Source organism: Electrona antarctica, assembly GCF_951216825.1.
Source record: "Electrona antarctica genome assembly, chromosome: 5".
Lineage (NCBI taxonomy): Eukaryota > Metazoa > Chordata > Actinopteri > Myctophiformes > Myctophidae > Electrona > Electrona antarctica.
Genome location: NC_136810.1, coordinates 35,386,647 through 35,412,915, shown reverse-complemented (window position 1 = coordinate 35,412,915; position 26,269 = coordinate 35,386,647). Strand labels below are relative to the sequence as shown.

Here is a 26,269-nt window from a genome sequence, read left to right as displayed (position 1 = left end):
CTGTTTGCACTCAGTCCATGGCAGCAATTACTCCAATGTTTGTCAAGCATAGATCTGAAGAGAACTAAACAGCTGATAAGTAGTTTTAAAAACATGCCGTATCAAAGGGAAAGACTAGAGTAGACTACACAAAAAAAAAACGTCCTTTTAGTATTGCATTTATCAGAGGAAATGACAGCGTAGGATGGAAAGAGAAATGACACGTGACTGATGCTGAGCTTCTGAACCATTATTTTCTGTAGCAGTTAATGAGCAACATGCATTCCCTGCTCCTTCTGCCCGAACAAAACTTTACGATTTAGTGCCATGCTGTATATAAACGTACTGTGGAATAATTATGGCCAATTCCTCCCGCTCATTAACCCCATGAGGGCATCCACTGAACAGCCCAAAGGCTGTTGAAAAAGCAGGTAGTAAGCCTGGGCTCAATTCTGGGAACATGAATAGGTTCCATGGGAGCGTCATATGCTTCGTTTATTTGCCCCAAAACACTGTATGATTCCACAGCAAGCCTCAATGAAGTGGAACTTGTGTACTAAACAACAACAGAGCTGCAGCAAAAACCATGCGTCAAATGCTGGATTAGGATGGAGAAATATAGGCTTGAACTGTAGATAATAATTGATTTGTGTAAAATACCACTGTTCCTTATATACTGTAACTCCAACTAAGTGATGCCATCAGACTTCCGCTAAAATTTCTATCCCTTTTTACTGTCATTGTATTTTATGTCACAGCCAATTTATTTATTCTACTATTTTGTATTCATTGTAATACTCCACCCAGAGTGTCACTTTGATTCTCACTTACCACTTTCCTTGTGAGCCATAGTATTCTGTACCAAACCCGTTTATGTCCACTACATTTTTACTGTCTGTTGAGGTTAATCTTGCAAAACACAGGACCAATCACTCAACACCAAATTCCTTGTGCCCGCTTCCAGCAACCCAAGGAAGTACTCTTTTAAAATGATATGATAATATAACTTTAATTTCATAATGTGTATGTGACATGGAGTCATATACGTCAGGGGTTCTCAACCTTTTTGGCTGGGGACCCCCGGAAATGCTTTGGCAATGTCTCGGGACCCCCGCCCCGCCCCCTCCCCCCAATATAAATTGACTGCTACAATAACCTTAACCCATTTTGGGTGGGAACCCCTTTTGGTGTTTTAAGCATTATGTTATAATTTAGCTATTGAAAAATAGCAGATCTACAAGCTCATAGCGCGCCACCGAGTGGCGCGCTATGAACTTGTAGATCTGCTATTTTTGAAAAATCGTGAAAATAAAAATGTATTTATTTATTTTTTTTGAAAATAATTTGGGGACCCCCTAAAATAATTTGGCGACCCCCCCGAGGGGTCGCGACCCACGGGTTGAGAACCCCTGATATACGTCATAGATACATCGGAGATGACGTCACAGGTATCCAATATGAAGTCCTTGATCCACACAAAGCCACACCGTTATTGGACCACATCTTGTTTAGCTAAAACTCACTAAGCATAATGTTATGTGTATATTATTTTATGAGCATAATCATATTTACTACAGTAGAACCATGTTTCTAATGTGTAAAAAACCACTCTACGTATGTTCTAAAACACATGTACAGTACTTAAGGGACACCAATGTTGCTTTAACTTTCTGAATTGTGAGCTTGTCGGTCGGCTATTTTCAACACAATAACAGAAAACAGTAAAGTCACTAGTGGCCTATAGAGAACCCGAGGGACCATATGGGGTTTAAGTTGATAAATAAACACTGAGGACTTTACGGTGGAGATTGGGGTCCCAGAGAGAAAAAAAAGGTTATCAAACGGTATCTGTGGACTAATGCATATCAAACTGAGGAGTCTTGACATAAAACAGGTTGAGAATCACTGCCTTAGATCAAATGTATCAGTGTACTGCAGTGTGTAAATAGAAAAAAGCCAGAGATGTATTCGACACACTGAGCTCTGCTTCTGACTCTGAATTATGGCTGTGATTGACAGCCGAGCTCCACCATCTTCCTGGGGGTTTGTCTGTGATGCCCTGCTTCTTCTGACAGCAGGGTAACTGTCAGGAGAAACACCTGGGGACAGCCCAGCCACTTCTCTACATTCTGCGGGCACTGGCCGTCTGCTTGTACATACAAATAGTGAGTGAGTCAAATGTGCGTGCGTGCATACGTGTCTGTGTGTATGTGTATGTCAATACTGGACATTTCAAATAATGTCACAGATCAGTTCTCATTTTCAGTCATTATAGGGAAATAACTTCAGAAACTCCTACTGGGTAACTTTATCCAGTTAAAACATTTGATATAATTTCACTGGTATATTTTCACACTATTTCGAGTCACAATTATCTGTCAAATGTATTCAGCACTGGGACCTTGCATCATTTTGGAGGTGGTTTTGTTTTGAACTGAATTCTGGGAATTTCAGTTCCATAGTCAGACACTGTAAATGACAACAGGGCTACTAGAGATGACTTTAATTTGAGAAAATATTCACATTTACTAAAATAGCACAGCAGATCTAGTCTCGGAAACCCAGACGTTTTTATTTCCAGGGAGAAAATAAAAGTCTGGGGGTGATAGTCCACTTCAGTACGGCATACAGTAGCGCAAACGTTGATCACTCTCTGCTGATTTCTGATCGTCTGCACCTTTGTTTGACTGACTCTCTCTCACACACACACACACACACACACACACACACACACACACACACACACACACACACACACACACACACACACACACACACACACACACACACACACACACACACACACACACACACACACACACACACACACACACACACACACACACACACACACACACACACACACACACACACACACACACACACACACACACACACACACACACACACACACACACACACACACACACACCTCTCTCTCTGTGTCACTTTAATTAATTAGTCTCATGTCGCGCAGCTGTGTCTAGATTCTCCCAGCGGATGCTGCCTATGCCATAGAAAGCATAGGTGGACGCCAGGCTACAGCAGATCTAACAAACAGATCTCCAAACATGTTGCAGGCCTAAGAGTTCATTATTTTAATCGTATAAGTAGTTAAAGGGACCTCAGTGAATTCAGAAATTTAGAAAGCACATTTGTTACTAAAACTATGTTGTCCCATATAGGCTCAATAGAGGGTATGCACATGCATACCCTCCATTATAGTTTAATGTTTTTTTAATATCATTTAATCATGCAATCAGATAGGACTTTTCTGTTGGGTGTATGGGCTGTCAAGGTCAAAGTGTTTTTTGCCACTCAGTAGGCATTCCCGCATAACTTCCGCGTATGATGATGATTTCACACGCATACCCTCTATTGATTGTTCAATATATGTTTGTTATGTTATGGCTGCAAAGCCCAGTGAGTCATAAGACAACTTCTCATATACCCTCATATCTGTGTAAAGTCAAAGTGTAAAAATAAATAAATAAAAATGCTATGAAGAAAGGTGTCTTTGATGTTACAAGGCAGTGCGTAGCCAGCAGACACAATTCAGAAATTCAAAGCAAAGAGGGGGTGTGTGCATTCAACTGTCAGTGAGTGTTTGTCACTCTCCTTGGACTGCGGTAGATGAGGCAATGTCAACATCTCACATCACATGTGACATTCAGTGACAATCGGATTAATCAAGACCTTCAGGATATTGATGATCATTTACAATCTTTGCAGAGCAAACGCTCAGCAGCCAAGAAAATTTCAAAATGACTGAGTCAATTCAAAAAGCACTGAATATATAAGTATATACACTACAGTATAACTGTATATACGCAATGTTGTGGTAATGCATTTATGTGTAAAGGGACTGGTGGTGCAGTCATCCTGAGCCGTTTGTGAATCCTGTCTGAATGCTAATATTTGGTGAAATATAAGAATAGAGGGTGGAGTGGATCAGATTTGGTGGAGAGGGCTTGGGCAGAGGAAAACACGCGAGAGGAATGTTTTTCTGTAATGAGAGATCCTGCGCCAGGCCAAAAACACTGCATGCTGCACCACCCTAAATAAAACACATACAGCTGTTCAGCAGCGCATGCTTCAGTATGTGAGATTATAAACACGCACACAGCCTCCTCCTCTCCGCCTGTCATTTCTCTATTTACCTCACGCACGCACATGCGTGTACACACAGCAGAGAATACCAGACGACTCGCCCCTTTACCAACCCCCGAAAGAACAGTTAATTTAGTATTGAAATCTGAAATTTATCTTGTATACAGATTTATTTGATTGTATAGTAGTCGATCTCTATACTCTGTAAAATTAAGAAAGAATAACATGAGACAGAGACGGTGACTGCTTAATTAAGTTAATGTAGGACCTTCTAGCAGTTAATTTTGTTTTATTAAACACATTTCTTCCATGTAGCCCATGTTTTGTAATGGCATCATCATGCTATTATGCCCGTGGATATACAGAGTGAACTTAACAATGATAAATTAATATGATAATACCTTTTATATAATCACCAACATGATTTGTTATTTACAGCTAGGTAGAGTAGTGAGGCGAGATGGAAAAGGGGCGACCGTACCCGTTACCACAGCAGATGCCCAAACACACAAATGTACCAATTTCTCTGTATATGACAGAATGGTGATGGGCAGATGGGCAGTTACCATGTCTTGTCTGAGATGAGTAACAGAACCAATGGTCTACTCTGAATACTCTGAACGGTATATCCACCAAGGTTAATGCTCACCTTGCACACGCGAGCAATGCGTGACACGATGGTGTTGTCAAAGAAATCAAACTCCTTCCCAGCTTCGCTGAAGAAGAAGTAAATCTTATCATCATCACCCACTGGGTTGCCCTTGGGCAGGCTCTCTTGTATGTAGGCAGAGCCCACAAAGGCTGGGTCTGAAAGAGTAAACATAATGGTTTTAGATATCAACTCAAACCCAGGGGGCGGCAGGGAAGTCCCAATTCCCTGTGACGTCAAAATTCTCCATGCAACTGGCAAATAGCAGCATGTGGGCAATAAGCCCTGCACAGTAAAATAATGTTCTTTTAACCATTACTGAGATTATATTACAGAAGAGCTATTTCAACAGCATCGGGAGAAACTATCAATGCCTGTATAGTTCTGTAAGACATACACATACTGAATTGCAGCCATGTGACCTTGGAGCATATACTGTACCTTGTAGCCAGTTCAACGAGTTTTCTGTTTTTAGAGCCGTTCCTTGACCGAGGCTCTTGTAAATGATGGGTTCATTTCCTTGGAAATTACTGACCGTACCAGCATACAGTTCTCCGTCTGCAACAAACACAGAGGAACCCGTGTTAATCATACTCTGTTTACCAACACAGGATGGGCCTCTGTCTGCGTCATGCACGCTAATGTGATCCAGAACTCTGTTTGTTTGTTTGTATACAGTGAAAAACATGAACCCAGAATTAATTCCAATCTCCTGTATCCAGTTTTTCAGTACATTACCAGATTTCCACAGAGCTCCCAAAAGAGGATTTATGTCTGTAAATTCCTGACATCTTATAGGGTGTGTTCGACCTACCAGCCATAATGGCGGTGGACTTGTAATCCGGGTTGAAAGGACAACGGCTGCGTCCATCCTCTGTAACAATTTCCCCGGTCTGGCTCCTCACGAGGGAGAAGTCTGTTGTGTTCTGGAAATCATGCACACACATGCAAGGAACACGCACACACACACACGCACGCACACACACACACACACACAAAAGTACAGTCGAAACTTACATTACACTTGCCCACAATCCTTTGGCCACTTGGCCCATTTACTGTAAGCTTCCCAACCCAAATGAAGAGGTGGTCAGGCTATCTTGGGTAATATGGTTCAAGCTCAGGTCACGCTTGTATGTTTGTCAATGATCTTGGGACATAATAAAAGGCCTTGATAGAGTGATGAAAAGACTGCAAACCGCTATACTGTGTTTTGTATAACTCCATTTTCCACAGTGAAATGGCATTGTCCAACTGATTCAATTTAAGACTGCTGGTTCTGTCTGTGTGGGCAGAGCCTCTGCCAGTGCGCTAAGAGAGCTCAGAAGTACCTGGCACTTTGGGTCAGAGCCCTCTGTGATAACAATGGGTTTCTCCATTCCCTAAGTGTTGTCTGTCTCGTATCCAAGTAAAGTAAAGCGGATCAGGAGGAACAACTACAGTATATGTCCACTGCGGCTGTTAATATTCCAAAGTGGAAAATATGCAGCCTTCAAGGAGACACATTGGATAGAAGTCCTTGGGAAGAAGGGAAAAAAAGGATCTGAGCAGCACAACAACTCAATTTCTCTCTCTCTCTCTCTCTCTCTCTCTCTCTCTCTCTCTCTCTCTCTCTCTCTCTCTCTCTCTCTCTCTCTCTCTCTCTCTCTCTCTCTCTCTCTCTCTCTCTCTCTCTCAAAAGGCAAAGAGCTTATTTCCACTATTGCTGTAAATGTGTGACATTTGAGTATACAGGGGGCATGGTTACATAGGGAATAAATACAATAAAAATATATATAATACTGTATGTATATAAAACATTTACGTATAAACAAATTAAATAATACAATGTCAGACAAAGCTGCGTCACATGCACACTTACTATGTATGCACAGATGGGACTGAAGGCATACGTTCCGCACACGTAGAGATGAGTGCTGTTCACGTGCAGCAAAATCTTGATGTAGTTGAAACAGTCCGTCTGTGTTGGAAACACGGGAGAGAGAACAACAACAGAATGAATGATGACTCTGAGTCTAAACACCCTTATCCATTTCACATGTTCTTCAGAGATACTCAGATGATCAATCACAATCGCTAACCCCTTTCAACATGGCATCCATATATTTTGGATTATTATTATTATTATCATGTTCATAATCTTCAAAAATAACAAAAAATAGCAGATGTACAAGGTTGAGCCAATAGATAAGTAATATGGTACAGTTTATCTTATACTAGCTGGGGTACATACCCAGTGTTGCCAAGTAATATGGTACAGTGTATCTTATACTAGCTGGGGTACATACTGTACCCAGTGTTGCCAAGTAATATGGTACAGTTTATCTTATACTAGCTGGGGTACATACCCAGTGTTGCCAAGTACTATGGTACAGTTTATCTTATACTAGCTGGGGTACATACCCAGTGTTGCCAAGTAATATGGTACAGTGTATCTTATACTAGCTGGGGTACATACTGTACCCAGTGTTGCCAAGTAATATGGTACAGTTTATCTTATACTAGCTGGGGTACATACCCAGTGTTGCCAAGTACTATGGTACAGTTTATCTTATACTAGCTGGGGTACATACCCAGTGTTGCCAAGTAATATGGTACAGTTTATCTTATACTAGCTGGGGTACATACCCAGTGTTGCCAAGTAATATGGTACAGTGTATCTTATACTAGCTGGGGTACATACTGTACCCATTGTTGCCAAGTAATATGGTACAGTGTATCTTATACTAGCAATTACAGTACTTGGAGGCCAGTCTATGATGCAAGCCATTTGTGATGTCAGTGCTATGACATCCAGCAACACACACACACACACACACACACACACACACACACACACACACACACACACACACACACCCCCCCCCCCCCCCCCCCCCCCAAACAGGTGAGGATAACCTTCAGGCCCAGTACAGTAGCTGCACTGTCCATGATATATGGGCCAAGTGAACTCGGCTACATGAGTTCTACACCAGCAGCACTTCACTTACCTGCAAGTTTTTGCCTTTGAAGCTGCACTCGTCTCTCTTTCTCTCTGGAGTGCTCCATGTTAGCTGCAGGAGAGGAAATGCTTTGAGTCACAGAAAGAATAAACCTGCGTGCTGCGCCTTGTCATATTCACATTGCACCTGTGGGGGTGGTATACTGTATATATATAATGTATATTGTCCCTGTCGGGTGGAAACTCTGTATCTCTATATTTCAACTTGTACTATCATACAAAAGTAGCAAAAATAGCCGATCTACCAGCTCGTCACGATGCAGCGTGTTGTGAGCTTGTAGTGGTTAAGTGTGTCTGTGGGATTCATACATATTTCACCACTTAAAAGTATTAACAAGAACCTAAATAATATAAATAAATAATAAACTAAATAATAAACTAAATAATATCTACACGTGATGCATTGGAACACACTTTATCTTTTACATTTCCTGAAAAATCAGTGTTGGACATACAAGGTTTCCACCCGACAACGACGCTATGTATGAACTATGCAGACATATATACAGTACAGACACTTGTGCATACTTACGTGTCTCTGTAGCTTGGCTCTGCTGATATCGGTGAGATTGAGAGCAAAGAGGACCTCCCTCGCGCCCACATACAGCATGTTATCTTCTTTACTGAGAAGGAGGGAGGTGAAGTTGGAGACCCCGTTGACCGAGAAATGCTTGGCTGTTCTTTCCTTTGCATCTGGAGATGATGAGAGCACAGACACAAGAGGAGACACAATATTAGTGGAACGGAGCCAACTCAGGAAATTATGCAGATTCCTTGACGTGTGTCTGAGCGTTCATAGTATGTGGTGGTGCTGCTGTACAGATGTATGGTGTATTTAGGGTGGGAGTTTCCGCACATGTGCACGCACGTGTATGTGTGTGTGTATGTGTGTGTGTGTGTGTGTGTGTGTGGTCACAAATGCAACTGTTCAGCAGGGACACAGATGTTCTTTGCTAATCGAGACACCAACGCAGTGTCATTATCAACCAGGTTCCTTTAGGCCAGTTTTCTCGTTCCCATGACAACTATATCGACTAGCATTAGATTTTTTTTTATGCCAACCTTGATTCCCTCTCTCCGGTGTGTGTCATGCGTGTGTGATTGTGTGTGTGTGTGTGTGTGTGTGTGTGTGTGTGTGTGTGTGTGTGTGTGTGTGTGTGTGTGTGTGTGTGTGTGTGTGTGTCCAGTCAGACGTCTTTCATCACCGCGCTTCCGTTCAACACAGAGAGAGGGAAGTGGAGGAAGCAAGCAGTCTCTCCCTAAAAGGATGTCTGTCCTCTCAACACACTGACACACTTCAGAGCCTCTCACTGCTTCCTAAAGCCCGCTGTCAAAACATCCAGTCTCACTTCATGATTGCCTTAAAGCTCACGAGTCACCTAGCCTAGAGCAGTGGTGCTCAAAGTGGGGTTTGACCACCCCCATCATGGGTTCTGGGGGAAGGGGGGGGGGGGTCCTTGACATGAAAAAAGCTGGCCTAGAGTCCTTCCATGTGGGCCTGGCCTGAGCATCTGAACCTAAAGGTCATACTAGTATAACAAATCGACTACAATGTGGTCCCAGAACCATCATTCCTTTAGTTTCTAGTTCTAGTTTTTTGTTGTTGTCGTTGACCTTTCCATTATAGCGTTAAAAAGGTAGACAGGTAGAACAAACAATGGTAACAAAAGTCTTTATTTGTTGGTCCTCGGTGCCACCGAAGACCATTATAAATAAAAGAAAGAAAATGTAATTATATTGTGCATGTCATGTGCATGTCATCACCTGCACACCAGATTAGAGACATTTTCAAAATATGGATTAAAAAATATATATATATAAAAAAATATATATATATTTTTTATTTTTTTAACTCGTCTTAACGCCCCTGGCAATCAGTGCATAATTAGATTCAGCTCGTCTTAACGTCCCTGGCACTTAAACAGTTGAACTGAAGAAGATCATCCACAAACGTACTATAACCTATTTGAAATAAAGATTTCTTTAACAATGTGTGCGGGTTCGACCTTTTTACTTTTAGCATAGGAGACATTGTTGATGTGTGTATACAGTAGGTCCGCCTACATTTCAATTGAATAAAAAGGTGAAGACAGCAGATGTACAAGCTCGCAACACGTTACATTGCTACATGTTGTAGCTTGTACATCAGCTATTTATTATTTTTGAAACATATGGAAAGTATATTTTCCGGGTTTCCACAACTCAGGCTTAGTACTACCTACCTCCTGAACATTGAGCAGGGCCCAAATTAGGTTTTGAGAACCTTATCTGAAACCAAACTATAGCATATGGAGGGGGGGGAGGGGAACAGAACCCGTGAAATTCACAGCACAGTTCACTACTTTATTGTAGTCAAAAAGAGCCAACAAAAAAGCAAGGATCGACCCCCTTGAAACAGAGATGATGCATCTTAAGGGGTTTTATTCTTCTGATAAAGGTACTGTATACTATACTGTGTATATATATATATATATATATACACAACTAAAAATACATCGCATGGATGCACCTGGGACGTATCCTCAGTGATGTATCCTGAGGTCAACCAACATCATACACCTCACTCAGGCGACCCAGCCGGGGTTGATCAAATCCCGACTCACGTCCCAGTATCAAATCCCGACTCACGTGCACTTGCACCAGACTCCCAGTATATATATACACACACACACACACACACACACACACACACACACACACACACACACACACACACACACACACACACACACACACACACACACACACACACACACACACACACACACACACACACACACACACACACACACACACACACACACACACACACACACACACACACACACACACACACACACACACACACACACACACACACACACACACACACACACACACACACACACACACAAAAAAATGGCTAATGGGAGGCCCGATCATTTATGCACTCAGAGTTAAATGAACACTTAGGATTTTTCTTTGAAGAGGGTGAAGAACTGGGCCTGGTGAAGAATAAACTACAGACCAAGGTATCAATCTGAGACCGTAATTAGATTCTACATTTCTATTATACCTGCAGTGCAGAACCATGTGACCTAATGTAACCCAGCATCACAGAGGACATGCAGGAGGCTCAGAGACTTCCTTCCCCTTGGGAAAACAACACGCTAATAGCAGCACATCGCCACAGCAACAGGGGGCCTTATTATGGTTAAATCTGTCTGTGAAACCACAAGAGGCTCTCCTCTACATACTGTAGCAACGACCCACTGGGGCCTTAATTTCACTCCGTCTCTGTGATTAAAGGATGAATCGAGTGCTGCATCATGGCTTTGCTCTTTCGCTTGATTTATACTTAGTTGCGAACGGGTGTTGTTGTGCGCTGATTAATAGCAGATCTACAAGTTCACCGTGCGAACCGGTGTGAGCTTGAAGAGCTTGTAAAGCTTGTACTTGCCGTTTGCGACACCCGCGTGCACCAAAGTATAAGTCAGGCTTTTCTCCTCCTTCAGTGCCCTGGGCAAATTGAACAGTGATTTACACAGACGGAGACAAAGGCCAGAGCTTGAACCAAAACAAAGGCTTTCAGGGGGTTTGTGAGGGGAGGATATCTACACAATTACTCTCAGGAGTCAGATCACCACCGACGTACTCAGCAACCATGGCTGACGCAGAAAAACAATAGGGCCAGTAATTGTGTATCATTAAAGAGATCCACGAGGGCCTGAAACACTATGAATCTTTCCATTCAGAACTTAAGGCAAACATTAATCATCTCCCCGTTTAGATTTATTTGCCTGCAATATCGTGTTCCACTCAAAGTCTAGGCTATTTATACTATAAAGTATTTTAGCATGTTCAGTTTCACCATCATGTGATTGAGAGAGGAAGCATGCCTCAGAAATCCATAAGTTATAAAAGACAGAAAATGTACAAATATGAAAGACAAGTTGCTTCGTATGAAGTGAATGGTTTTCATAATGTCTGAATCTTGTCAACTACTCCATTCATAAGGAAACTCTTGGCACACAAGCAGACCCATTTCCTCAGCAAAAATACTGTTTGTCCTCCAACTTGCCGATTCCACAATTTTACCACATGAACCGTAGTGTCCCTATTTTGGACTTCTCATTCAACAAAACTTCAGCAAACATTCTCTAAAAATAGGTGTAGGGGAAAAAGGAGCGGACCAAATGTATAGCCCTGGAGCACCCCGGTTAGCTAAGTACTGTATAGGCCAGGGTATGTCGTTAATGTTTGGTGAACCAGGTGCACCTGGTTCTTAAAGGTAATGGGAGATGGCACACTGATTTGTTTAATTAATGTTACTGTATGTTCAAAACACACCCAAGCTTAATTAAAAACAACCCATTTGCAACTTGCGCCTTGCATTGCGCCCAGGTAATGCACTGTTTAACTGGCAAAATTGGAGTTGGACACACCCTAAATGCACTTTCACCATGCCTTTAAATAGGGCCACATGTGTATCAGAGGAGACATGTGGTTGTCTGCACCCTCCACAGACCAAACAGTTGGCTTGGCAGTGACAGACTATAAACATGGTGGCGACAATAAAAATGGACAATGACTAATTTTGGAGTGGGGAAAAAAAACATTACAAAATGTTCATCATGTTTGTAGGGAGAATCAGCATAGTATAGTATATATTGTAACAAAACAACGTATTATTTAAATCAATCAACTCTTCTCTCAACATATTGGATATCCTGTGTGCACTGTGTACAGAATTCGAAGTTGTGAACATTTAAGCTCTAAATCAGGATTAGTGGAATATATTATCGATAGATAATCTGATTCTGTGATAATTTATGGTTCAGAAATAGACGACAATGTGACCTTTTTATAGTTGGCCTCCATTTCAACCAGATTGATCCCAAATAGGCAATTCAGCCATGCATGAGCAAAAAGGCATAATAAGACATTCATATTCCAGGGACCACAAATGACAAAGCCAGGATGGGGTAACTGCTGCATGTCACCCAGACAGTTACCCTCAGGTCACCATTACCAGGATGTGTGTGTGTATCCCATTTGAACCCCCCACACACACCCCCACACACACACACACACACACACACACACACACACACACAATTCTATTGTCGTTTGACCATCTGACATTGATTCCTCGGGGCTATCCCATGACAATGAAGCCCCAATGCTGTGGCCTACAGCCGGATGAGGGAAAACCGCCAGGCTTGAGACAGCACTTAAGAGAGTGTAAGAGAGGGTAGTGTCTGCTGTAGCAGTACAGTAGTGTGTAAGAGTGGACCTGTCTGCTGGAGCCATACAGTAGGGGTGTCAATGAGAGGGCAGCCAAGTGGGCAGCAGGGATAAAACCAGAGAGATGCAACAGATCATAGCTGGTTTATCCTCGCCGTGTCGGGGGCCCCCCGCCTCCTCTCGAAGGCCTACAGTATGTTCAATTGTGCTAGCTACAGCACTTCGCAGCAGTTTGTCACTCACCGTCTCACTGGGAAACTCTTATTATTGAGGCCCACCAAGTCAATGGCAAACAAAGAGAGGCAATTAAGTTATTTTGGGACACAGTTCTAGAGACTGGAGGCTGACAGAATTTCCAAAACCTTATGTAAGAAGCAAAAAGGCCGCCATATGGTCAATTATTAACAAGGTTGAGAGGTAACAGTTTTGTCCACGTTTTGACACAAAATAAGAAGTGGGTAGTTATTGCCATAAACAAGTGTTAAGAGTCACCTTGGTCCAAATACAATAGAGGGTATGCGCATGCTTAAAGTGAATGGCACATCGAGTGGCAAATCGAGTGGCAAAGAGACAGGCAAAGTGAGTTTAACATTGTTTAATGTTGTTTAATGCAATCACATAGGACTTTCTGTTTGTATGTATGGGCTGTCAAGGCCAGAAAGTAGTTTTTTGCCACTCAGTAGGCGTTCCTGCATAACTTCCGGGTTTGATGATGATGTCACACGCATACCCTCTATAGTGTGACTATCAGCTACAGTTTCAAACACCTCCAGTACTTCACCATGGCCAGTACTGAGTATAGTGCTATTTAAACCTGCTGGATGATACCAGAAAAGCTGCTCTTGACTATCTTGCCAATTACACCTCTCCAGTATTTGTGTGCCACACGTGCGTGTGTGCGTGCATGCGTGCGTGCGTGCGTGTGTGTATGTGTGTGTGTGTCTCCGCGCATGCACGTGCCACCAGGGCTCTCATCGTATCGAGGTTCCCAGGCCTGTGATCCCACATCCTGCAGTGATATAGAGTAGAGAGCAGCTTTTGTGTGGCTCAGAGTATTTCCTCTGTGACTCCACGGCAGAGCACACACAGCGGTTGCTTCGACCTCTCGCAGCTGTAAGCAATATAAGATCATTACCATCATTATGCAATTAAATGTCATTTCTGCAAATGACACCGCTAAATGGATTGCAATACTCCGCCCTTCCTAGACTCCGCTTTAAGGGAACCCTCCACGTTCCGTTGCAGTGGAGTTCCCGATGGCTTTGAGTCCAAAAAAGTGCAGTTAATTAAAAGCATGGAGCATCCCCCCTGAAAGGCAAATGTAGCGCAATCTGTCCCTCCTTGTGGAACATCGAAGTGCCTCATTTTATGAGGCAACTACAACAAAACGATTCAATCAGTGCCCTTCCTCAGGACTGGAGGTGGCCGTTTGTATTGGCTATGACAGTCTGAACACGGCACATCTCATTAAAAGACACACATTCTTGTTTACTTAAATTATGCAGAACTACAAAGAAACAGAAGCAGAAAATCTATACATAAATCTAATTATCTCTTATGCACATCACCAGTGGTGGAAAGTGACTAAGTATATTTACTTAAGTACTGTACCATTTTGAGGTATTTGTACTTATATCCAATTTCCAATACTTTTACTTCTACTGCTACATCTTGATTCCAAATATTGTACCTTTACTACACTACATTTAAAAACTGTAGTTACTAATTAATTTGTAGATTGAATATTATTACAAAACATACATTAACCACTTCAACCCTATAGGTCTACATTTCGGCCATTTGAAAATAGCTGATCGTCACATTGGAAAACTTGAAATGGGACATTCTGCATAATGATCAATTTTACTTTTGGTGCTTTAAGTACATTTTGATGTAGGTTTGTGCTTTTACTCAAGTACATTTTGAATTCCGGACTTTTACTTTTACTTTCTATTTTGCAGGATTGATGCATTTACTTAAGTAAAGAATTTGAGTACTTTTTCTACCACATCACATCACATCACTGAGCGGCAAATGGCCAGTGTTCTGTGTAGCAAACTCCTGGCTCTTACAACAGGGCCAGATTCTGTTCATTCATATTAGAGAGGTCGTTGTTGTCCCAAAAACGAGGCGTGCAGAGTAACAAAGAGCCTTGCGTGACAGCATCAGCAATAAATGACAGCTCCTCACTGTGGCAATAAGCTAACGCTGTCTGTCTAGTTCCGCAAAAGATTAGTGCTTGTCATGCTCCACCAGTAGGTGACCTGGAAAAAATACACATCGCTCTTTGAGAGTGCAAGGGCAAGCTATAGGAATCTGATGGGACGTCTTTAAGAGACGTCTCATGCCCCATTTCCAGTCTTCTGTCCATAAACATGACCTAGATTCTCATCTGCAAGGGGACATGAGAGAAGATTCAAGGCAGGAATTATGCTTTCCTAAAAGGGGAGTCATGTTAACCACTTAAGAAATTCAGAAATAAAATAATAAATACATGTGTATGTGAACAGAATGTTATTTTAACTCATCTATATGGTAGAGAATAGGAGTATTATACCGTATTGTCCCGAATAATAAGACGACTCTGATTATAAGACAACCCCCATTTTTCAAGACTAATTTGTGGAAAAATAACATTGAATGTCAAGTAGGACACGACCCCGTTTTTTTTTTAGGATATTTCCATTGGAAAACAATAATTCATACATTATGAATTAATAACCAGCTGCTGCCGTATATCTCCAGAATTGTGCTATGAAATGTAAATATCTGTGTATCTGTATTTAATGTGTGTGGAAAGTTTCCACACAACAGGATGTGTCTTTGTATTGAGCTGGAAATGTACTGTAATTCTGCAAACTGTTAATAAATATTTCAATCAATCAATCAATCCCCTGCCCTCCCCTCTCCTCTCCTCCCCTCTCCTCTCCCGTGTGTCAGTGCGCGTATTCTACAACATCTTGACTCGCCTGTGTAATGGAAATAAAGTGTGGGCAAATGTCGGGTAGTAGTTGAGATGAGATGCGGACAGATTGCAGATGTGCGCGAGTGGCTAGTATTATGTTGTGAGTGACTCTTGTTCATGGTGTGCAGAGTCACACTGGGATGTTGGTTGTTGCTGGAGACGAGGCAGCCAATCAGCAATCAGAAGTACTCGTCAGTATGGTTGCCAGTGTTGCCAACTGTCGTGACAGAAATAAGCTAACCAGCCTCCAAAAACCAAACCAGCCAAGCAACTGTGAGGTAAAAAACAATCCAAGTTTGGCTGGAAATAAGCGGACTTGGCAACCCACTCATCAGCAAGACTAGGGTGTCGGTCTCGGGGTCGCAAGTTTCATATCCATTCTCTAACCAGCCGCTTTGCAAGCAGCTGGTAAAAATGTAGTCTTATATTCAGGCCAATAGGGTAACTAACAACTGTGGTCGTTAGATGTGGTCTCCCTGCTCTTCTATTGAGACATTTACAGTAGATCCTGTGGTCGGGTAGGACCACAGGTTGACGAGGTATTGCACGAAATTAAAAGGGAAATATCTCACATTTCCCAATAAGCGCTCTGTTACAGCTCAACAATGACAATCTGAATCTTGGATAGAATATGAAGGTTACGGATCAAAAATAGCCATTCTTTAAAATTAGGTTCACAACGCATAATGACATGTACAATGTCAAAAAGGTTGAGAACCCCTGATCTAGGTGATCTACTACTGTTAGCTCCAAGTAGGATATTACAGTAGGTCTTGGTTGTGTCACCGTGCTCCTCTCAGCTTCACAGGTCAACTTAGGCTCTCTTGAGGCTTTCTTCACCATTTCTTGGTCACAAATGTCCTCAAATCACTAGAATCTGGATTATTTTCATTTAATGGCATGTTTGCACACAATAAGGAATGTGTCGTGTGAATTAGTGCACTACACTGAAGCAACAGCATAGAAATATGAATACTAGCATAGCAAAAATGTTCCTGTGTGAGGTGTGATTCCAGCGAAAAGGCACGTACATACAGATGTGCCATTCTAACTCTTCACACTTCCCTGATCTTTTCCTGAAGGTTTTCTAAAATGCATGTTTTTCCTGCAGATTAATAAGCCTTGCTAATTCTACTGCTTTGCTACTGAAAAGAAGTGTCCATTCTGTGATTCTGATTAGAATTAACATATAACACCACACATGTGAAGTTCTCAAACAGCACATCTGTATGTATGTGCAGTATATTTTCAACAACTCAAAACACTATCGTACAGTATCATCATTAAGTCTAAACACAAGGCCATCATCAAGTCTAACTCCAGTATCTGAGCTGTGGTGCAATTTGGTGGTCAAGGTTCAAGACCAAGAAGGTTACAGGATTTGTAGAGATTTGTACAGATACTGACCGAGTCAGTGTCAGTCACATTGTCCGATAGCAGTAGGATGGGGACAAGGCCATGCTAGAGTGCTAACGTAATTAGCCTGAGTCATTTTGCACTGGTTATTCGAAGCTCCTGAATGTATATTAGTGCAAGGCAACTCAACCTGGGAAGCACAGGGACAGAAAGGCATCTGGATTGCATTAAGATAACAGGCCAGGAGGGGTGATTCACCAGGAGATTCATTAGGCAAGCTGTGAGCCTGCTGTTTGTATTGGTAAGTGCTGAGGCTCTCTCTTGTTAGCAGGATATTGTCTCCACTGGCAGCCTGATGCAAAGCACCATGGTGATGCCGAGAATGCCCTCAATTCTAAGAAAACAGACATCGGGAGGTTAGTGCCACAAGATTAGGAGCAAAGATGGGCATGTATATATCGGGGAAACTGACGAAGCTTACCATTAAGCTCACCATGGAAACATTTATATTGGGAGAAGGAATGAAATTAAACTGTTCATTTAAGGAAAGCGGTAGTTTCCCAAGCCCGGCAGTTTATAGACGAGTGTGCACCTCAGCTATACTGGTCTGGATCCCACTTCCACGAGCGACGGGAATGTTGTTGCTCTGCCATCGAGATCTCTCGGCCGGAGAGTTACATGGAGCCGACCCACGGTTCAACCGCAATATGGAAGACAATAATGCAAACCAGCCGGCTGCCTCCTCAGGACCTCGGCGTGACCCTATCTCCTCCTGTGTGAATGCGAACAGGTCGGAAGCATCAGCCATATGGCATGACCTCATGTACACATGGTCCCAATGGGCCAAGCACTGCACAGGGCGTCTAACTTGACTGGCGTGGATTCATGCCGTGTGCTTAGCAGCCGAACAGCACCAAGGATGTCCCCAAGATACCTTGGAAACGAGTGTGAGAGAGCCCATGAGAGTGTTTTTACAGGGTCTGTTGAGCGTGATTTATAGGTTATTCTCTGTTGGACTGGAGACAGTGGGTCTAGTGAACACTAGCCACATCACAGCAGTGGTCTGTCCTTTCATGAGCCATAGACGAGAGTCAGGTAGATATGATGGCATCACGCCAGCATCATCATCATCGTCACCACCGCACCACTTTCAGCCTGGCATTTTGGGCCCATTATAGATGGGGAAATTATTGGGCAAACATTAAAGAAAATATATTTTACAAACAATATTTCTCTTCAGTATAACATAACTATGAGCTCATCACGCTGTGTAACACTTTTCAGACAACAGTTTTCATACTGCCTAATACTAATACATGCATGCAACAACCCTGAGGCCAGAGAGATCTCCCACTGCCATACATTCCACGTTCAATAAAAAGCATATAGTTATTTCATTAAGCTTTAAACAAATACTGTCCCACTCATTGTCGCTGTCATTCTCCATTACTTGAGAGTGGCTGATGCAAGTAGCCTGCACTCACTTGCTCAGATTAATAACGCTGTACGTGTCGAGCGGCTACAGGGATGGCTCCTAAACCAAATTATAGCATGACTGACCACATTCATAATGTTTAACAAGGGGATAAACAGACGGGCCAGGAGAGACGTAAAACGCTTATACTGTAGGTGCGCCTTTAAAATAGCAATGTAACGCACTGAGCCAGCCGGCATGGTCCGCATTAAAACCAGGAACAAAGCGCAGGACAGAAAAGCAGATGTAGGCTCTCTTCCCCGAACCCATGATCCATCCTGATAGGCGCATAATGAGAACCAGACGAGCGTTCACACCATAACGCACACAAATCCCCATTCATTATTCATGGCAGATTACCCTCTTCATTAAGGCGAGGCAGGGACCGAGGGACCGAGAAAGAGGAGGGGAGGGGAAATCTGTCCAGGAAAATGTTGCCGCTGCTGGGGACGACGGGGGCAGGGGGTTGGGGGGGACTGGCCTGCCCTGCCCACTTCACTGACATAAAAGGCTCGCAGCGCATCGAGCTAACAGACATCCAGAGAAGACACAGAGAGCCTTAGGCGTGGGGGTGATGCGTGTGTGTGCGTGTGCACGTGCGTGCGTGTGTGTGTGTGTGTTAGAGGGGGGTAGTTTTTTTGGCATAAAGTTCAGGTCTCAGAGTCCCATAGCGCTGATACAGTAAACACAATGTGACAAAGCCCATCTGCGGGAGGCTGGAAAATGTCAGTGTAGCAGAACGGACGTTATACCATCCCATGGCAACTCCTGTCACCACGGAAACACGTGGCAAAGTCCAGAGGCATTAGTTTAACTTTGAAAGTGTAACATTTTACCTGTAAGGGAACTTTGCTGTGTAATAAAACGGCTTCCTCATACCAGTCGAATATAGATTGTCACTTCAGTTCTGGGTGACACAGCAGGCCCAGGCCTGTTAGTTAGTCCATCACCTGAGCCACACAGCAACCTTGTCAGATTGAATGCCTCATCAGACAGCTGGTCAACTGGATATGACTAACCATGATATTGATAAGCTATAGTTCTTCCTCTAAGACGTTTTACGACTGACAGAGCGTAACAGCTTCTGTAAAGTCAATCATTTCTTGACATGGAAAAAGGCAGAGCTCATCAGCGTGGCGAAAGTTACAGGAAATGTTACTATAATGGCTCTATATGAAGCAAGGTTAAAATTAGGTTTAGCTAGTTCTTAAAACCATACTAAAATAGACTAGAGCAGAGGTTCCCAACCACCGGACCGGTGCCGCTCCTCTAGTCACTAGAGGAGGACAAACTGGGTTATTTTCTTCTACATAAAGTCATCCTGGCTCGTCGTCACATTATGCATTTGACATGTTTTATCGGTGCGTTCAACACCGGCAACGCGTCTCGAAAGCAAATCTTCCCGTCAGAATGAGGAGGAGTATGTGTGAATATGAAGGGTCTTTTCACCGAGTGATTGATGGTGTGTGTGCTGTTGTGGAACGCTCCACCGGGGCCAAGCTGTGAGCTTTGTAGAGGCTGGCAGGTGAGAGAGATTACCTGTTGGTATAAAGATCCTACGTAAGGGAGAGGCTGCAGGCTCAGACATGTGCAAGATGACTGACCCATTTGAATGCATGCTCACCCAGCCCCAAGGAGCACCGCTTGGTTTATCCCAATCTAGAAAGATAGGACTGGCATTGCACTGATTGAGCCCCCCCTTCCCCGTATTTTAAGACCATAACGATGCCCAAATGCACTGTGTCACAGTTCAATCACTGCAAGCCTGCATTGGCATAATAATCCATCATTATGCTTTGTTTTCTGAAATTCGACCTGCGGTGCTGTGGGTTCATTAGCAAACACAAGAACTGATGGAGCACATAGATTGAGCATGCTAGAAGAAAATAATTAAACCCAACCCCTGTTCTTTAAAGCCTTGTTGTCACATGTGATTAATTGTATGGCTAATTAAAAAATCAATACATGACACTAATGCCGTGCACAGCAATCCTCTTCGGTGTGTAAACTATCCAACTGGAGTGTAAAATATCAACATGCACAGCAATACAATCCCACAAAAAGGCTCTATTAACAATACAGATATCTAACACAATTGAAAAAGAAAAAAAATAATCTCATCATTCATTTGGGTTACTCTTCATTCCAAGGCTCAAGTTAGTATCGAGAGAACATGTCCCCATAACTCACCTACCAATAGATATAATGTAGATTGCAAAGGAGCAATTCCTTCCAGTGCCAGTGACGTCTGTGTCACATTGTCCTGAGTAAGGCACAGCACAATGCCTCTGTTCACATAGTGATTAGTGTTGACCTGTGAGTACTTGACGGAGCCAGCCCAATGGAAACGCCATTCATAGTATGGATTTAGTTGGATTTCTTACCATTATAGTCTAGACACACAGTCTAAACAAAACACTCTAGCTATTCTGAATCTTTCACCTTTTGGAATGGACACTTTCTGAAAGGTTTTTGTGAGTTCATGATGAATGAGAACACAGATGAGAGTTACATCATTATTAATTAGATCTACAATATAGGCCTATAGCCCATACCTCAAGATACATAATAAAGGTTTGAGCATCCTGGTGTATCTTACGCAAATCCATTTAATTGGAGTCGAACAGAAACCTTGTATCTCCATATTACATCTTTTTATGTTTTTCTTTTTTTAATATAAATGAACAGCATATTTTGGTCGTATGAGTGTCACACAAAATATGGAAAATTGCTTGAAGATCTGTCTAATTTCTTAAGTACACACCTACAATGACATGCGCAAAATAGAGACACCAAGTAAAAGTGTGGGGTTTATAAATATTGAATCAACAAAAGTAGTAACTTTTCGAGTCCCGATCGCAACGGCCTTTGTTGCGTGTCACTCCCCATCTCTTCCTCCCCATCTCCTGTCAGCCAACAACTGTCCACTGCACACTTTATTTATATCGGCCACATGACGTCACATGAGTGACCTAAACAAACACTTGGCTGGCAAACGATTTACAGTTGGAGGCCATCAATATTGTCCTTTTCTTTTTGCTGAGGTTTGTGTGATCTGCGCAAAAGGACAGTTAACCCATTTTGGGCAGGAACCCCTTTTGGTGTTTTAAACATTATGTTATAATTTAGCTATTGAAAAATAGCAGATCTACAAGCTCATAGCGCGCCACCGAGTGGCGCGCTACGAGCTTGTAGGTCTGCTATTTTTGAAAAATCGTGAAAATATTTATTTCAGAAAACTGGAGGATTTAGAAGGATTTTTTTAAATGTTGAGGTCAGGCCTAAATGGGTCAAATGATAAGGGACAATATCGGTGGCACCCAACTGTACGTCTTAAGTGCTCTAAACAAACATTATAAATCCCATAGACTTGGCTGCCATACAACGTCATCTTCATGCATTGGAGGGGCCTAGCGCCTCAAAAAAAAGTCGAATGGTTGCTGTTTAAATGCAACATCTACGGTTCATCATCTGTGTGTGCAGTTTATGTGAACGCTGTGCTGCAAAACCATCCCAGTGAGACTTCACAGAGCCATGCAGGGCCCAGAAAAGAACAGCCCTGGCTCTTGTTTATGTGTTTGTCAACACTTCACCACACCCTGCTGTCCATGTCAAGCATCTCACAAAGCCCCGGCACGCATGCAAGCCCCGGGCACCTCCTTAGCTCTCATCACCCTGGCCGAGCTGGGGCCACCTCAAAAGCCACACTTATTTATAGATGAATAACAATTATGCGAGCGTGCTCCCTTACGCTCCAGTAAACGGATGATCCGCGGACGTACTGTAGGTCAGTGGAGCGGACACAATGTCAGGGTAAACAAGGAATGCCTCTTGCTCGTTCCTTCTCCGACATCCAAGGAATGCTGGGTTTCTCCTTTATGAGGTACCCTGAGGAGCAAATACTACTATTCTGGCGTTGCTAGACGATCAGAGATATCTGCCTACTGTGTGGTGACATCTAAATTCAAAGTGTGGGCTAAAACAGGTTGGAAACAATTCAGAAATTAAAAACAAAAGCTGTGCCAAAACAATGCAAAGACTTGAGGGTGGTCGTTCATTCATAGGGTGGTCCTTCATTGTCAGAGGCCCGGCTGTTCTCACTGCTGTTCTAGTCCATATGTTGAATTTAGATTTCCCCAGATGTACCAGTAGGTGGAGATCTCATGATCATCTAGCTAGAGTGTAAAAATGGACCAGTCCATTTTGACACCGTTAATTTAGCACTCCAGATTGTGCCGTTTGCCAACCACACTGTAGAGGAGAACCTGGTGAATACTTACTGTAGGAGAAACTGAGGCGCGGAGTGACATCGTCTTCGGCGACCGCTGCGTGAACGAAGCCGACCAGCAGCATGCTGACGGCTGGGAGACAGAGCCAGGCCATGCTCACTGTCCTCATGTCTCCTTGGTTCCGCCTGCCAACACGCAGTGTTTGCCTTTCAGGGTTTTGGGGAGTTCATGAAGAGCGTCTTTCTCTGCCCCGTGTTTGTTTTCTCTAGGTCTTTTCCTGTAGGTCCGGCGCTCCCTGAATGGGAGACCTGTGCACTGTTGTGAAAGCCAAGCTGAGGCACTCCTCCAGGGCTGCAGACGACACCGGGGCTCGGAATGGTGACCTGTGACCTCAAAATGAGCCTCCCTGGACCGACGGCCTCCGCAAATATTCCTCCATATGCACACGCTGGCTCCTAGCTGGGACCTGAAAGGACACACAATAGAACAGTCATTCAGATTAGTATACTATAGTATACAGTATGAGAAAGCTCTCATAGTTCTTCTATGTATGCTGGAAAAGTACTTTGTAAGAAACTTTCAGTTACAATACTCTGTTGACTGCATTGCTGTTACCGTTCAAGCACTACATATAGCAGTTTAAATGAGCTCACGACTCAGGAAAAAAAATAACAGTCTAGACTCTATCTTGACAAAAACAAATAATCCTCTAGCCCGCATAATGATCTCAACGTATTATATTTGAAAGCTTGAGTAAAGAAATGCCATGGGAGGACACAACCCCAAAGCTGATTTCTTTGTCTGTGGGTCCCCAGCTGACCTTTTCACTAAATATTACTATCATTCCGGAGGTTGCATGGGGTTGTTTTCACTTTCTGTTCAGAGGAATAAACAAGCGATATCATTGTAGTAAATCATTAACAATATTGTAACCAGAATACACTTTGTCCATGCACAATACTACAAAGTAAAATGATCAGTGTTATTTTATCCATTTGTAACTCAGAGTGTACAAATATAACCAAATAGACCTATATGGCTCCATTTGGTTACATGATGTGTACACCCTCAGATTGATATGAACATTGAGTACACTCAGGTACACGGAAATGAAAAGAAAACAGGCGATTGCTTGTAAATAATGTGCCTGCAATTAAAGGCTCATGTTTACAAGAATTGTCAGAGCTGTTGTCCAATTTTGACACCGATACTAGCTAACATGCAGCTCCCAAGCAACAAAAACAATGTACCTCTTAACACAAGTTGGCAGCTTTGTTTGATTTCTGACAGCCAAGAAATGTGGGTATAATTACAATTGATCACATTATAAGATGTTTTGGTTTCTGCAGAGCATAAAAGCCTTTGTGGTCTGCTTTCAATTATAAACGCCCTTAAAACTCATTATAAGAAACTAGGATGTAGTGATTTAAGGCTTTCGTGGTAAGGGAATTATGGAACTAAAAGCGCCTACAGACCACAGAACCCTGTTAAAGAGATCTCTGTGCTGCTTCAGATACTGCATGCTACAGTAGAATCAGAAGAATCAGTGATAAGAAATTAAACAATTAAAAAATATTTGAAAGAAAACCCCCATTAGCCTTAATGGTGTATTTATGTTGTAAGCACTGATGTGACTGAGCGTAGTAAGATACATACAGTAACTTAATACGCACATGGATTTTATGATGCGATTCTATTACAGATGCCACGGCTGGGAGCAGTTCTTTAAATACAACCAAGATGGAGGTTTGGTTACACATGGGGTTTGCCAATCAATGGCACAAGTTAGCGAGTGGAGTGTTGTAGGGGATCTGTCACGACATTTCTGACTTTCAGTCAGCCATCAGAGAAACAAGAGAACAAGAGATGAAGTAGTAGGATATTGTTGACACAATAAAGATTCCACCACAGGACAATTGCATGAAAATACAAGCAAATTAAGTTACTTTCCGATTTGTTCATTGAATAGTTTTGAAATTAAACTCAGCCAATATATAGGTTTAAAGAAAAACATCTGCCCCAGTGCATAATGTACATACATACACTAGCCTACTGTATATCCCTGGTATTGCATGGATATTCATTAGAATGCCTATGATCACTACAATGAAGGCAAATTAATGTGGTGGCAGATGGGTTTATGATTTCTGAGCCCCAAAGACTCCAAACTCAAAGGCTAGATAAATGTGCTTGACCAGCAGCCAATGCTTCCAGGGGCCAGTGCTGGCAGGTGGCTGCCGCAGAGGTCCAAACCGTGGTGGATAGATGTCCCACCAACAGAGAGGGAAGCCATACGCGCTTACAGCAATATTTATGTGAAAACTACTTGGAGTCGTGCCCCACTTTACCAACATGTAGCGAGGACAGCATACAATACATTTTGGGTTGGTGTGTCATACAGAAAAGAAAATACTTATTTTTTAGCATAAAGCTGAATTCAACGGAGCCACACAGAGAGATCAACTCTGTGTGAAAGAGAGAACAAGGGCGCCTCTGACCGCAACACAATCTATATGCAACTCTGCACTCCACTGCTCTCTCCTCCATGGTGCATAAGCAACGTACTGAATCATCCCTTTATTGACTACACTGTAAAATCCTGAGTGGTCTTTTACTCTGAGAGTGTACAAATGGAACTTAATGGACCTTGGTGGTTAAAACGTTTTTTATGATTCTACATAAAATCACCAGTTCCAGTAGGACGTATGTTGGTTGTATTCATTGCCATCTCTCAGATTGATGGTGGGGGTAGAGCAGTTGTTTTCAAACAGTTTATAAGTAAACATTTAAATGAAGGCATGGCAGTATTCATAGTGTTAACTATACAGTAGATAATCATGTTGTGAGCTTGCAGATCTGCTACTTTTGAAATATGTGTATAGTCAAACTAATGATAAATAAATAAACATTTTAACTTATCACCTATAAGATATTCCCAAAATAGGTATTGGAAAATGATAAAAGTAATCATATAGTAAGTTAAAAGATAATTCATAACATCAACTTGCATACAGAATTTGCAGTCACATTGGTTGTCATAAAATCCCAAGGCACACCATTGTGTCTTGAGAACCACTGGCCAAAAAGACTGACACTGGACTGGCACAATTATTATTAACTGAGTGAGGATGCAAAGGGGTTTTCTCACCAGCCCATCGTTTGCATGAGTAACAGCAACAATTTTGACCGTTCGTGCAGGGCGAAGAATTAATTGGGCATAGGCAAACCATGAATCAAGTGATTGTTGCTTCCCTCTGTTTAAATGTGCGTGTAAAGCTCT

General features: G+C 42.5%; 1 protein-coding gene across 1 annotated transcript in view; it reads right to left on the bottom strand.

Annotated features, from left to right (window-relative positions):
• sema4ba (sema domain, immunoglobulin domain (Ig), transmembrane domain (TM) and short cytoplasmic domain, (semaphorin) 4Ba) overlaps positions 1 to 26,269 on the bottom strand; it is a 55,239-nt gene that overhangs the window by 9,676 nt on the left and 19,294 nt on the right. Inside the window, exons 2-8 of the mRNA XM_079500666.1 lie at positions 23,041 to 23,455; positions 8,272 to 8,432; positions 7,729 to 7,791; positions 6,600 to 6,698; positions 5,553 to 5,664; positions 5,180 to 5,296; positions 4,739 to 4,896 (exon numbers count right to left, since the gene is read on the bottom strand). Of these exons, the coding sequence (XP_079356792.1) occupies positions 4,739 to 4,896; positions 5,180 to 5,296; positions 5,553 to 5,664; positions 6,600 to 6,698; positions 7,729 to 7,791; positions 8,272 to 8,432; positions 23,041 to 23,158 (828 nt within the window). The 5' untranslated portion in view covers positions 23,159 to 23,455. The remainder of the gene's footprint in view (positions 1 to 4,738; positions 4,897 to 5,179; positions 5,297 to 5,552; positions 5,665 to 6,599; positions 6,699 to 7,728; positions 7,792 to 8,271; positions 8,433 to 23,040; positions 23,456 to 26,269) is intronic.